This window comes from Perna viridis, chromosome 12 (genome assembly GCF_037379345.1).
Source record: "Perna viridis isolate PV_CMFRI_1.1 ecotype Kerala chromosome 12, ASM3737934v1, whole genome shotgun sequence".
Classification (NCBI taxonomy): domain Eukaryota; kingdom Metazoa; phylum Mollusca; class Bivalvia; order Mytilida; family Mytilidae; genus Perna; species Perna viridis.
The window spans coordinates 16,922,347-16,937,845 of NC_142456.1; the positions used below are offsets into that span (position 1 = coordinate 16,922,347).

The 15,499-nt window shown below is 31.9% G+C and overlaps 1 protein-coding gene across 1 annotated transcript in view; it reads right to left on the reverse strand.

Moving 5' to 3' along the window:
• Window positions 1-1,773: 1,773 nt before the first annotated feature.
• LOC148601487 (uncharacterized) overlaps window positions 1,774-15,499 on the reverse strand; it is a 42,299-nt gene continuing 28,573 nt past the window's right edge. The window contains exon 2 of the mRNA XM_088555550.1: window positions 1,774-3,648. Within this exon, the coding sequence (XP_088411676.1) occupies window positions 2,104-3,648 (1,545 nt within the window). The 3' untranslated portion in view covers window positions 1,774-2,103. The remainder of the gene's footprint in view (window positions 3,649-15,499) is intronic.

The following is a 15,499-nucleotide window of genomic DNA, read 5'->3' on the forward strand; positions in this document are numbered from 1 at the left end:
ATAACAATGTATATGCAAAGTTAAAACAAATAGGTAATAATGAACATATCGAATTTGAAAACAAAAACACAATTTACTTATAAATATGATTTTAACTATACTATTCAAAATGTGAGCTTACAAATATTTCGTATTTTACTTTTATGTCACTTTAAAGACAAATGAAGATATAGATTTATTGTATTGTTTACAATTTTAACTAAACAATGTTTCTTGAAGTATCTTTACGCAGTCGGTGCATCTCATTTGTACGTACTCAGGCAAATTAAATAGTAAGCTTCGTTTAGTTATTGTATGTATTAATGCAATCTAGATTCTCTTTCCTAGTCGTTTTCTTATTTTGAGACGATGTTTTTTTATAATATCTCTTTATTTAACCATTCACCAACTTTGATTGAATGTTACTAATAAAGTGAAAAAAAACAGAAAAGAAAAATAATTTCATCATTTGTCGGAACTTTTGTTAATACCCATCATTGTCGATCACAGTATTGTGGTTTATTTGTGTACTTTTGAAAATAGCGTCTGTACATAAGCATTTAGTATTTTTGTTTGTTGTGTATTGCAAAACACATTTTCCGTGAAAGATCAGATATAAATGTAAAAAATGACGATATTTTTTGTTGATACAAAATACATGTATTAATTTGTTTTGCTTAATATTGATATTAGTACATTGAAACCTATCGTAACCAACTCCTGAATAATTGGAAAACCTGTCTAAACTGGTTACCATTGAAGTCCGTTGATATCAATTTAACATTTTTAACCTTGGTAAGCCGAATACCAATGTAAAACAGATTGTACTGTGAATAATGCTTAGGAACACGTGTTGAAGGCTATATTTTTGTTCAAAAGATGAACTATTTATACTGAACAATAAAACAGGAAATTGTCATATATGAAAAATACTAAAACCTAAATATTCACTACAAACTTATTATTTACTTAAGACTCGAAGTCCAATTGGCATAAGTTTAAGTGAAGAGGTTATTGCATAAATGCTTAAGTATGGTAATCTCGAATAAGTAAAACTGATTAATTGTCATTAAATGCCTACTTTCTGTAAAACAAATAAAAGCTGCATTAGCTTTTGAACACAACATTTTCGAAACTTCTATGAAGCAGACTGAAACATGTATTATTACCGAGTTTTGTATAGAAGAATTGAATCGACAAATTCAGCTAAAATATGGGTTATATTATAGCATGGCTACATGTACATAAAACCTACAATACGTAATCATTTAAATGTGGTGTGATGACCCATAGTTAGACTGCTGTCGTTTTACAAGCTCTTGAGCAAATGAAGTTGACCCTGTTGAGCGGAAGGAGAGATCTTTGAAATGGGGAAACGTCTTTTGTAGTTTTGTTTAATCTTACTGATATGCAATTGCTTCTATTTTTGTTCGAGTCTTGTTGTTTTGTTTGCCTCCACAGTTCAGATTGCAAGCAAATAAAAATAACTGATGCATTTTCTTGGTTGGTGAGTGTGTAAGAAAATAATTAATGATGTCTTAAATTAAATTCTTTTATTTTAGCTATATACAGTGGGGATGAAAAATGCGTGTAAGTTGCCAGTAAAAGTATTGTAAAGGTTAAATCGGTTAATGAAATAGATGTTATATAGTTTTTTTTAAATACAGAATCGCATTGCTGGGTAATTTGGCAAAGTTTACTAAACTGTGTTATGAGCATCAGAGAAAATTACATGGAAAATAAGGCTACAAAAACACATTATGTCCCTTGATTATAAGTTAAAACGCCCTTAAATCCTTAGTATATTCTTTTATTTTCGCTTCAGATAAAGATATGAAAACTAAAGTAAAATAGTCGGTTGAATAAACCTCACAACACAATAAAGATGTTGTCTCTCATATTTTGTTGTCAGGAATGTATAAAAATAAGATTCACAAACTGAGTCTGATTTCTATTTTATTCAGACTGACATTGCCACTGCTTTCGTCCTCGACCTCCATAAGCAATTATGTGATTGAATCAGCATTATCACAGTTAAATTGTTCACCAACCATTTTCCTGAAAAAAATCCATTTGCATGTTGCCAATACGAATTGTTTCAAGCTACAAATGCTAATGGTTTTATCATCGTCTACTTTTTTGTTTAGGTGGCTCTTCTGCCATGTTCACGTTTCGCTTTAATCTGCCTGTATTACTTTGGCTATTTAAAATTGTATTGTCATCTGCTAAAGATAGTTGGTCATTGAGATCATCAAGTATATCGGCAATTTCTTCATCACTTGGATATTCATCTGCCATGTTGATGTCCAATTGACGCTTATATATAGGGAATGCCATACTGCCTAGGGTATCGAATCCCCTCTTTTTTGAATCATGAAAACCCATACCCCCCAGGGTATCTAGCCCTCGCTTAAAATCATGGAACCCCATACTCCCAAGCGTATCTAATCCGCGTTTATAGTCATGAAAACCCATTCCGCCTAGAGTATCTAACCCTCTCTTTTTGTAGTCGAAAAATCCCATACCTCCTAACGTATCGATTCCACGTTTTCTGTAATCATGAAATCCCATACTTCCTAATGTATCGAGTCCTCTTTTGTAATCAAGGAAACCCATACCACCAAGTGTATCTAGTCCTCGTTTAGCATCGTGAAATCCGATTCCACCAAGGGTATCGATACCTCTTTTTTTAAAGTCATGAAATCCCATATTTCCTAATGTGTCAAGACCTCTTTTGTAATTATGAAATCCCATACCACCAAGTGTATCAAGTCCGCGTTTAAAGTCATGGAATCCCATGCTTCCAAGTGTGTCTAGCCCACGTTTGTAATCATGAAATCCCATGCCACCAAGTGTGTCAAGTCCACGTTTATAATTGTGAAATCCCATTCCACCAAGGGTATCTAAACCTCTTTTCTTGAAATCATGAAATCCCATTCCACCGAGTGAATCGAGACCTCTCTTTTTGAAGTCATGAAATCCCATATTACCCAGAGTATCTAGGCCTCGTTTTTTGTAGTCATGGTAGCTCATTCCACCTAGGGTATCCAGGCTTCTTTTCTTTATGATGTGTGCCTGATTTTCATCAGAAACACTTTTCTTAAAATTATGAAATCCCATACCTCCTAATGTATCTAATCCCTTTTTTTTATAATTGTGAAAGCCCATGCCACCGAGGGTATCTAAACCCCTTTTTCCAAAATCTGTATAACCGTTTTGTCCATTTAGTCTTTTTTTAAAGCTGTGAAATCCCATGCCACCTAGTGTATCTAAGCCTCGCTTCCGGAAGTCATGAAAACCCATGCTCCCAAGAGTGTCAAGGCCTCGTTTTGATTGAGATTCGTACTTTTTATTTTTGTCTAACTTTGAAAGTAAAAATGTTCTCACTTTTTCAATATCATCTGGATTAATTGTATCTTCATAAACTAAAAGGTCATCTGGACTTAAATCTTTTAAAACCTCTTCAAATGATTTATTATCTGAGTTCAGTAATTTTTCATAAAGTTTCTCCCAGTTAATCTTATCAGTTATTTCTCGAATTCCATCGTGATGAACACCGGATATCCGGTCAATAGGGGTGAACGGTGTAGTTGTTGGACTGTCTGTTGTTAATTTCCATTTCTTTAGAGCTTCCAAAAGGTTAATCGACCGTCTATTTCTTGATTGTTCCTACAAAGTAAAAAGTATATATTGCATTAAAAATTTTCACCAATTACTTTACGTGATACCACAGTATAACAAACAAAATGATTTCAGCTTTCAAACGTCTGTTTGAATTTGTTTAGGTTATTGAAGAGTTTTGAGTTAAATTGAACTAAATGAACGATTGATATTGTTGGTTTTGGGGCCAGTAGGCTTTTTGGTTTGTTTTGTAATAGTAAAGCAAAACCAAATGTACAAACAATAGGAAATCTAATGTATTTGAGAGGCTGACTGGCTGAAAAACTGAAAATACAAGAATACACGCTTACGGACAAAATCATTGGCAATTTCACGATGCATTAATCAAGCAAGACACAAAAATACATCTGGTGAACAGCGATTGGTGCGATTGCGATCTTATGTAAGTTGAGTAGAATGATCTGATTTCTATTTGACCTTAGCTATATAAGGTTAAAAGCTAGTGATTGATTAGCACAGGGTCATCTTATAAAGTATGTCAGATACCAACTGCTGCGGAGATTGCAATTGACAGGTTTGATCACCTCTTGTCATTCATAGACAGGATGAGTACCAACTGTTCAAAATCTTATCTATAAATAACGTTGTAGTGGTGCAGTACAAATGAAGTTTAATTGGTCGTCAAGCATTTGGGGGTTACTTGTGTTCACTTGTTAATGTGAACGTATTTAATTTTCACAGAGCACTAATTTGGCTTTCTCCGAGTTGGACTCGCAAGCAAAAAAATAATACACGTGAATCTGATATTTATTACTTATCATTTTTTTTTTATCAAACCGCGAAACTTGATTTTGGGGAGTATATTCACTTGACAAAATCTGCGGAAATTAGAAATTTGATTAAGTTAATAATTATGCTTTTGGTATGAAAAGACGGCTTACATGCAAATGTGACCACCAACTCATGTCAAAGGTCTTGAAATAGGCATAGTTACTTTTTTGAACTATTTGGTGCTTAAAATGATCAACTCATATTTGTAGACTTTTTTGTTAAACATGTTTTAAATCTAATTTTGCTTGTGGTTTTGACTGACTGAAATTACCAGTGTTATTCTAAATAAACAAGATTTCTCTGTTGCTACGACAGAACACGCTTTACGGGATTTTAAATGGCAATTGAATTGCAAAAAATAAGTTTTTAATTAAATTATTAGGAATGGTCAAAAGAAAATGTGTTTGTTGTTTCATATACAGCGAAACAATATTACGGTCAGTATTAGATAAAAGTCCAAAGTACAAATATTCCAAAGTAGTGACTTTGACAATCAGGCAATCAGGTTTTTATCTCCTACCAATGCTCTTATTTTAACACCAAAGAAGACACTAAACAATCTTCTTTTGTAAGTCAAACTGAATCCTTACTCATATATCTTTTTTGAAAGATTTTTATGTCTTTTTTGAAAGATTTTATTTATTTTGCTATTGTAGCTGATAGTTTTACATTCTACATTATCTTCTATAAATACATGTCGACAAAATTACCTGGGTCTTGATTACATCGGTTGTACTTTGATTAACCTCGTTTCAAAGTATGTGACTGATTATACATTTGTTTAATTGTTAAGCTAATTCGCCAGCGGGCAAGTAATATGTCATTCAATGAGAGTAATTAATAAAAGTGTTTTAAATTTTTTTTATTAATTTTTTGTTTTGTTTTGTTTTTGTTTTTGTTTTTTTTTTCTGTCTGAAGTCTTGTTTTTCTTACCTTCGGTGTTGTATGTACTTGCAATTGTATTGTGCATGAAGATCGCCTCTGTTTCATGTTTTTTTTTATGGATTGACCATGAGCTTCGATGGTGATATTCCTGATCAAACCTTAATTCTTAATGCGTCGTACTTTTTGGTCAATAATTATGTAGTTTAGACATAACTTGCACATGTTGATATTAACATACTGATCAGCTGTAAGCCACGACACAATGCATGATTCTTAATATTGAACAGTGAACACAGGCTGTTATTTACCCGTTTTTTCATCGATTATTTATTCAATTATATATTTCTTTTTATCTCAATAGATCTTAATGAACCCCAAATAGATGATCCCCGACATGGAAACGGAAATAAAAATATAGACACCATCAGTCAAATTAACATAGAAACACCTAAAAGAGCAGGTTTCCCTCGAGATGGCAAGCTCAATTTAGCAATTACGATTTTATTGTCAACGGAAAGAGAACATAAAAACAAGTTCTGACGCGGACAAAAAATGTATGGATTGTTTCATTAGAATAATTGAAATCGGAATTTAAGTAATGGCTTCAACAAAAGCGCCCATTAATCTATGAAATGTTGTTATATTCATTTTAAATATAAAATAAATTGCTAAATCAACAAGTAAAATTTCAAAAAATCATTGCTTTAATTTGTTTTTAAATGCAGATCTACGTTTAATTAAATTTTATTCAGTAAACACTGAAAACATATCCAACTAGATGTACGATAAAGCTGATATATGTAAATTGAATGCATTACGAATCTCAGTTAATTAGATAACCATATCAACATTGCATTTCAAAATCAAAAATGGTTTGATAAATTGTGCAGTGCTACATTATTATTTACCATAGTTCAAAAATTGTTTTGATCATTTTTGAAACGATGATAGCCAACTTCACATGCAATATAAGCACCGAATTATATGAAATTACACCTTTCTGAATGCCCGGTCTTCAAAGGGCATTGTTATGTACTGAAAAAATAGTAATCGAACATACATTTTACTAGCACCAGACTTTGTTAAACGATGAAAAGGCAGTATTGTCATTATAGATTGATATATGTCAATTGTAATGTCTAAGAGAACATGATTATGGACAAAAACAAATATGACATACCGGATGTTTATATTTGAAAAGTTAAACTTCCTTAGTGTGGAACACGTACAATTCTAAGCAATGCACTTTCCATTAGAAGTAATACCAATTAGCTTGTTTGACTTATAAAAAATGTACATGTGACTTTGTTCATATGTACTAAATGTGTAAACTCTCAAGCTGTCAATAACTTTCTAATGTATTTATAAATAATACTCAAAAAAAAAAAAGAGAGGTAGAACGTCTCATGCTACAATAGGGAGTAAAGAAGTCATGAAAGCAGATGGCAAAAACAAATCAGACCTTTGTTTCCGAACAACTAAAGAAAATAATGCCCCTTAAATTTAAAGTATTATTTCATGTAAATAATTTTATATAACGTGCATATAGTATTGCAATTAATATGTATTTTTTAATTAGGAGTGAAAATATAAAAAGTGAAAATGTCTTTATCACATAAGTCTAAAATTGTGTTCACTATAAATAAACCTAATCTTCTATAATTAAGTATCATATTCTTTCTGATGTATTCTGATTTTCGTCATCATACTCAGGAACTGTTCAACAATGTCTAAATCCATGTAACTACCACATTGTCTGTGATAAAATTACTTTGATAAAAAGCCGAGGCAAATAATTTGTAATCATATACCACGTCCTTGATTGCCGCCTAGACAATTACAATACAAAAACCATATGGTTCCTTAATCAAAGGAATTTTTCGTTTCAATTAATCATATTACTGGACAGTTCGTGTTCGTTCATCTAAAGAATGAACCACGGGATCAACTAATTGGCCTCGTGCCAAGGTGACACAAATAACTTGTTATTGGAATCGTTACTTAGTACTCGCCTTAATAAAATAAGCTGAAATTACAACTATCCAGAATGGTACTATATTGGTAGGCATTTGATTTGATAACGTTGTGCTTTCATGGGAGGTTTGCATATGAAGAATAGGATTTGTAAGTCTCGTCATGTGACTCCGTGGTTTCACGAGAATGGGCCCTTGTCTACCATTCAAATACTTAGAGATTTGTCATTTTCAGAGCGTTTGATTCAGTATATAAAAGCAAAACATGTAAAAATACCAATAAAAATGACAAATATCTATTTCCACATGATAATAGTGTTAAGAAAAGCGTAAAATAGAAGCTTTTGCATTGTAATACAACGTTTTGAGATCTTGGAAGTAAACAATAAAATGTAGACCGGTCTTTGGATTTCAGAACGTTCTACATCTGAAATTTCGGTAAAGAAAATGAAACTAGAACAAGACTTATAGACCCTATTGCTGTTTTGTACTAACAAATAAAGTTGTAAACACTTTTCGGTTATGCGATTTACAATCTGTAAAAAAGCGAATTATCAATTATCCTTATACTTATCTATCCGTACCTATTCCTACCTATCCCTATCCCTACGGTGTATCAATCGGCGCCATGAAAACTGATTTGTCCAGCGTGTCATAGTTTTCCTTTTCTCTTTCGTCCACTCCGGACTTGACTTTTTATAAGAAACTCGGCGGGTATTTCTAGAAAAGCTGAGGACGCTTATTCTACCGGTGCACCTGGTCCATGCTCCAAGTTTTTAGTGGAGTCCGAGTTGCTCATTTACTTTTGTTACTTTGTATGTATTATTTTAGTTTCTTCATGTTCTTTGTTGTGTATGTCGGTTTTCCATGTCTGGTCTTTGTTCCTGGATTGCATTCTTTTGATTACCGCTATAACCTTGGTTCCCTTGATTACTCTTTTACAATCTTTCAAAAGCGAATTATCAATTATCCTAATACTTATCTATCCCTGCCTTTGAATCCACACATATTTCATGGTACTACATAACTTCACTTATTTTGAAATTTATTATAAATTACTATATAACACAACGTTACTTCATGAATGTACATCAAAACACATTAAAAAAAACTACAAAATATTATAGACACCGAGTTATATAATAACTGACTCATTATCATCGACATTGGAAAAGCATTTATACAATAAATGTCTAAATGTCTAAAATTTTTACTTTTTCTGCCACAAACGTTATGTGTGATCACTAAAGACCTAAAAGTTACCAAATGATATAACTCATTTCGAAAGGATACTTTTAGTACGACATTTCTATAACAGTAGATGTGTCAGAGAAAGCAAGAAAGATATTCCCAGTCAAATTTTAAGATTAATGAGATATGGAAACTCCCATCCAATAATTCAGTTAGTTAAAGCATATATGTTTTATTCAGCATGAAGTGAAAAAAAGGCAACAGGCAACTCTTATGCAAACTTTCTCCCGATTAATCATTCATTCAGGTAATATAATAACCGCTTGATATTCAGTATCATTATAGGAACTGTTTTGATATATCAAATGAATTTAGGAAATATGAAGATGAAAGCCAGTTTATGAAATATAACCCTCTGCAGGTTTCCGAACGGAACAATACATAAATGCTAAATATGAAAATAAAGATCTTAAAATAGAGTAATGTGAAAGGAGGTTATTATTACATATAAGAAATGTTTCCTAGGGATAATCGTATTAATTCAGTTATGAAGTGGCTACTGTTTATTACTTTGACACGAAAATCATTTTTACAGACAGAGTTATATCTGGCTACACTCAACATTGTTTTGTCATGTCACATGAACATAAAATGGACAAAATGAGCAATGATATAGAACGTTGCTTTTCAACTAAGCTTTGTATCTAAGCGAAATTCGAACATTGTAACATGGATGTTTAGATATTGTTAATCGACAAAAAGTGTGTGTTGAATTCTAAAGCCGACATGTACGACAATTGAATTGATCCCATTTCATCACAAATAAAATATTTTTTGGATAAATTAACATGCTGACTACTTTCCTTTATTCTTTATTCGAAATTCCGATCGCACATTCTTCTATTAACAGTCCGATTAACAGTCCAATGTTAAATGTATATCGATAAAAAACGAAACCACCTAATAATTTAGAAACTACTTATCCCTTTTACGCCTCAATTTTCACTTACTGAAATGGAAGCAAACATTGAGCATGTATCACCGACTTAACAATCCTCAAAGACCATTTATCAGTTGAAATGTGTTTTGGTTTAGTGCTTTAACGATAGATTAGAGAGCGTTAATGCTCGTTATATAGTAATAGGTTAATTTCATTTGTCAATTATCACAAGAGTTGTAATTTTAAGGAAAGAGACAAGTTGTAAGAGCAGGAAAATTAACGACATTCATGTTGATTTTATCGTATTGTCTTTCTTAGTTGAAACGGAAACGTTACTTGGTCAATGGTTTTAATGAGTGAACAATATGTGGTACTGGCATTATTTTAGACTATTTGACAGGGTTTTTTGTATGTTTAAGGTGCAGCAATCAGACGTCAATAATACACATCTACATTAAAGGTTAGATCAAGTTTATTATTTAAGTTACGGTTATATAGAAAGAAATACCCATGTGTCGAAATTAGAAGTCAACCATATTCTACTTTTACTCAGATCGCGTTAGAGTATTTTGGCAAATTATATTTGAGCTCAACAGTAGGAAAAATTAGCAAAGATAAACTCATGTTAAATGATAAAGGAAAGTATCCAACAATTTTTAAGGAGGTAGACCGAGGATAAGGACACAACTTTTACAAATCACTGGATTGTTTGTATTCAGCATTTTACATCAAATCTCATGTAAGCATCAAAGTAACTTGGACTGATTTCATTCTGTTTCAAATGAAAGCGTGACAGGCTTTGGTGGAATTGAATATAATACAAACATATCACTGATTGCAAGAGTAATGTCCCTTACCCTAGGTCTACCTCCTTAAATTATTTTTTCTACGCGCAAACAAAGCTCAGGAGACCGTTCAATGGATTTTAGGTATGTGTATGCACATTTACAATGTCATGTCAATTGTATGACAATGCTCTTTTATAGCATATCAACGCTATTTAATCAACGGAATAGTGTCAAACCGATTACACAATAAAATCCCCTACACATGGAAACGCTCTTATTAGCAACCTTTAATTCAGTTTACAATTGATATACGTTGCAGATGTAGTTGTTTTTAGAAAACATCGTCAACATTACCGAAGCGTCAATAATGGAACAATTCAGAGACATTAAATCCAAAATACATGGACTAGATATAAAAACAGGAAATAAAATCAAACGATCTCCACAATGTACTGAACCGAAATAAAAAAGATTACAAATACAAAATAATGATAAGGAAAACAAGACGTAACACAAAAACAATATATTACAAGCAATGTCAACTCGTACAAAAACTGGAGTGGCATCAGGTTCCATAGAAGATTTATGTCATTAAGGACCATTCTGTGTAAGAATCAGGCAATGGGTGGCACATCATATTTCTCAATGTGGTCTTTTTTGCCTCAAATACATTCAACACATCTAGAAAACAAGTGAACACCTATTTGAATTTATACTGAAGCATCTGTGATGTAGATATTTTTGACTGCTTATATAAGAAAAATTTAGGAAAATTTTCCTACCATTTTTCCACAGTGCATTTCAACTAAATTTGACCTATCAATATCTTAAAAAGGCAAACTTTTCAAACACTTTGACAGTAATGTCTTGAGGTTTTGAGATATAAATACTTGGATTATGCAATAAAATGTCTGTGTATTTTTTCTTCATGTGCCACACCTTATACACATTTTGCCTGATTCTTAGGCGATGAAGTACTTAAAATATATTCTTTATCCAGTAAATAGTGCTAGATGATGATTTCTTCAGTAAAGTATTCAGTTCAAATGATAAACGTTGTGCATTGATATAAAATAAGAATTTGAATAAAATCTAAATTATTTTAAACGAAGAAGTTGATCAGTAATTTCCCGTACGGTTACAGAAAAACCTCTTATAACAATCACACAATGGAAATGAAAGGCATATGCTTTTGTTCATGCGTAACTTAGTGTTTCATATTGGAGTACGATGGTAAGATTAATCTTTTCAAACACCTTTTACCAAAATTACTAACAATGCATGACCTGACCAACGAAATTTTGTAACCAATCAGAGAAAAGATATGAAAGATCATTGTCTTACAGTGTTATTTCATCGTAATAAATAATGTAAAAAATACTTTTCTCATTGTTTACTAGAGTCCACCTCCACTTGAAATCTCATTCAATTTAAATACACAAATGCACTTTTTCTCAATGTTTTTTTCAACATTTTTTATGTAAACGATCTAAAAGTCTATGTTTAATTACTAGTTATAAATTGATTTATAATTTATTATTTCAATCCCGATCGATTATTGTCGCATTATATGTATTCTTAAGTTCAACATCACAACATTTGCTTTGTTCGTTAAAACCAATCATACTACTAAAACGCACCCCCATTAAACACCTAACAATCTTGTTTCAATGCGTGTTTATATTTTATTTAATCAACAGCTAGTGCAATTATTTGGTGCCTCAATCGTAAGTTTGCTAATTTCGTTCTTTGTTGTGCGTGCGACGAACTTGTTCTATGTTTTAATGTTTTATCCATTATAGCCCACGCTACTCATCTGTGCGTCCATTGACAAAATTACCAAATGTAATCTTTAAACATCACTGCGTTGTTAACCGTTTTTGTTTGCAAAATAGATTCGTAATTATTAGTGATTATTTTATTCAAAATTGAAGAAAGACTGTTAATGAAAATAATAATTATTTTCAAATCAACTCAACGTTTTTCTTCAGAAAGCTTGATCTAAATGATATATGTTTAGTAACAAAACAAAATACATAAACCTTGCCAGGAAGCAAAGCACAATTCAACACCATAATTTCAAAATATACATAGAAAACCAATATATACATAAAACATGAAATCCCAAACATAAAAATAGAAAATTCTTTGTCATTGAGATTTACAACATACATCAAAGAATACGCGGATATCTTGCTAACATGAAAACCTGGGGAGAATAATTAACGAGGAGGAGGTGCATTGAAAATTCTTTGCGCGGTTGGGTCGTTTTCTCTTCGATATATACACCATACCTATTCTCGTTATATTGCATAGTTCATGAATTATCATCTTCTCCCAAAATATTTAACTTTTATTATTGTTTTTACATTTTGTCAATGTTCATATATACCATCATAGAAAATGGAGACGTATTTGAAGTATTATAGGATACACTGAATCGCCTTTTGTTCATATTCCATTGTAACGGGTACATTTCTGTTGCCAGACCAAGTATAACAAAATAGGTACATTTACCTTTACTTTTTTAAACAATTCATTTTCAAATAAGAAGGTTTTTTTTTACATTTCTTAATGTTGTAAGGAATTATAATTTGACATATTAAATTCAACAAAAAGGAAAATATTGAAAATAAGTAGGGAAAACATGATTATAAATTATATAAATAATAATCTAACGCTATTAATTTAAATCAAACATAATTTTTCTAACTTATTCAAAATGACAATGTTAAAAGTTTTAATATTTATTCTGCAGCGAATTTTGCATGTGAAATAGTCAATGCCTAAAATGATAATTTTTGGTAGTGACATCAGTTTATAGCCTGTTACGAATAAAAAATGAACATGTTGCTCCCTGACTTTATTTGGCCTACCTCGACACACCGTCATATTTGCAAACGGTTTTAAAACTTGTCTGTTCATTGGTTGTGTATCACGTTATGACATGGGACTCCCTACTGATATCATATTTGCTTATATAGTCAAATCAAACAGTTGGTGATATATTTCGAAAATTATACTTTCAACCAGGTTATTGAAACACCATACATAGTTTTAGTATTTATGCCGTCGTGAAGTGACCGCAAAAAATATGCATTATTAAAAAAAACACAAATATTTTCTCTTCTTTTATCATCTGTCAACTATATGGCTTGCCAACACTATTGAACTGAATAATCATTTCATAACAGATAGTACATACATATTCGTGTACTGCATGACTTAATAGAATAACTAAATGGAAGGATCCGTTGCAATAATCACTAAGTAAATTGTTCGGAACTTAACGATTGCATGTTGATTACATCTCGTTTTTATAACATTCCACAATCAGTGACAGCGGAAATAGGAACATAAAAATCAACATTGGAAACTTGTTTAACCCAAATAATTATTTAACAAATGAATTTAAATTACTCTACAGTTTCAGAAACAATACAGCAGTTTAGCTACATGCAACATAATGGAATTTAATCTCATTCTAGAGATTTGGCGCTTTGTTCGCAATTGTTATTATGTTATCAAATCTTCTTCATATCCATACTATGCTTATGCGATAAATGTTCCCACATGGATGTCATTCAATTACTAAAGATGAATACTATTTGCACGGAATAATTTTATCGCAGATTGAAACGATATTTTCAATATTTTATTTCTTCATTCAGTCATTTAACTAAATATTAGCTGCGTTTATGAGTCGACATGAAGTTGTACAATTGCTATCCAAGCACCATTCCGTACAACGATGAATATAGTTGACCTTTAATGAATCAATTTGTTTATGGTATCTATCCTTATTAACAAAATAACATTTTGATTCTACTTTGTATTTCTTTATAACATATATGAAAAAGGCTTTATTCATACATCAGATTTTGAGACTGAGCAATTTATGACCATCGTATCATATTAGGTAATATATATTGAAGGTGTTTCAAAAAGGTAAGCGAAATAAATTTGAATAAAAGTCAATGTCCGAATCATAATTTGAACATAGTACTCAAGTCAATGTGTCATTAATAAAACATTCGATAAAATGTAAAAGATTAATCAAGGGAACCAAGGTTATAGCGGTAATCAAAAGAATGTAATCCAAGGACAAAGATCAGACATGGAAAACAGACATACACAACAAAGAACATAAAGTAACTAAAATCATACATACAAAGTAACAAAAGCAAATGAGCAACTCGGACTAAAAACTGGAAGCATGGACCAGTTTCACCGGTAGGGGAAGCGTCCTTTGTTTTTCTAGAAACACCCGCCGGGTTGCTCATAAAAAAGTCAAGTCCGAGGTAGACAAACGAGGAAAGGAGAACTATGACCCGTTGAATTAATCAGTTTTCATGGTGCAAATGAATACACCATAACGGTCCACGAGTTCATGATGGCGACCATAAAACTTCTGTAGTGATAACTTCAATCTTGTAGCAACATAACACTATTCCAGAAACCTATTTGTTAGAATTCTAGCGCAATACAAAAAAATTGCGTAGTTTCGGCAAGCTCTGGCTCAACGTATGAGTTGTGATATGAACACTCCATATGCAGGTGCTGAAGGGATGTTGCCACAGATGAAAGGAAAGTTGAAATTCTGAATGAAAAGTCATCACGTTTGTCGGAAAGTTTGGTCAATAGTTTTCCTTTAACATCGATTTCTAAGTGTAGGTCAAGATATGAGGCTGACTTCACAGTGTCTGTAGTATCTTATATCTCAAGTTCTTTTGGGTAGATGCGATATATCAAATCCCCGAAATTAGGATTGTTTAAAGATAATACGTCATCTATATAGCGGAAACTAAGATTGAATGATCTAGCCAAACGATAGTCTTTCTTTCTGATCAAATTAGCTATAAATTCAGCCTCATAGGAGTGAAGGAATAGGTCATCAAGTAAAGGAGCACAATTTGTTCCCATTGGAATGGCGACCGTTTGTTGAAAAACACGTCCACCACACTGGACAAATATGTTGTCGATTAAAAATTCCAACATTTTGTAAACATCTTCATCTGTATATTTGGAAGATGGTTTGGAATTATTTCTTACAAAGTATGAGGAATCTCTACCAAGAACTATATATTTATATCTAGGTGTACCATCTTTTTTTGAAAAAAAAAACAACGATGTATAATGTTTTTAGGTCGGGATTTTAACTGAGTATGGGGAATAGAAGTATACAGTGTTGAAAAATCATAGGTTTTAATGACATGTAAAAATGATAAAATCGGTGCCCTTATTCCCTAGAGAAGTCCGCCACACAATTTTCACACATGTTAAGTTGTATA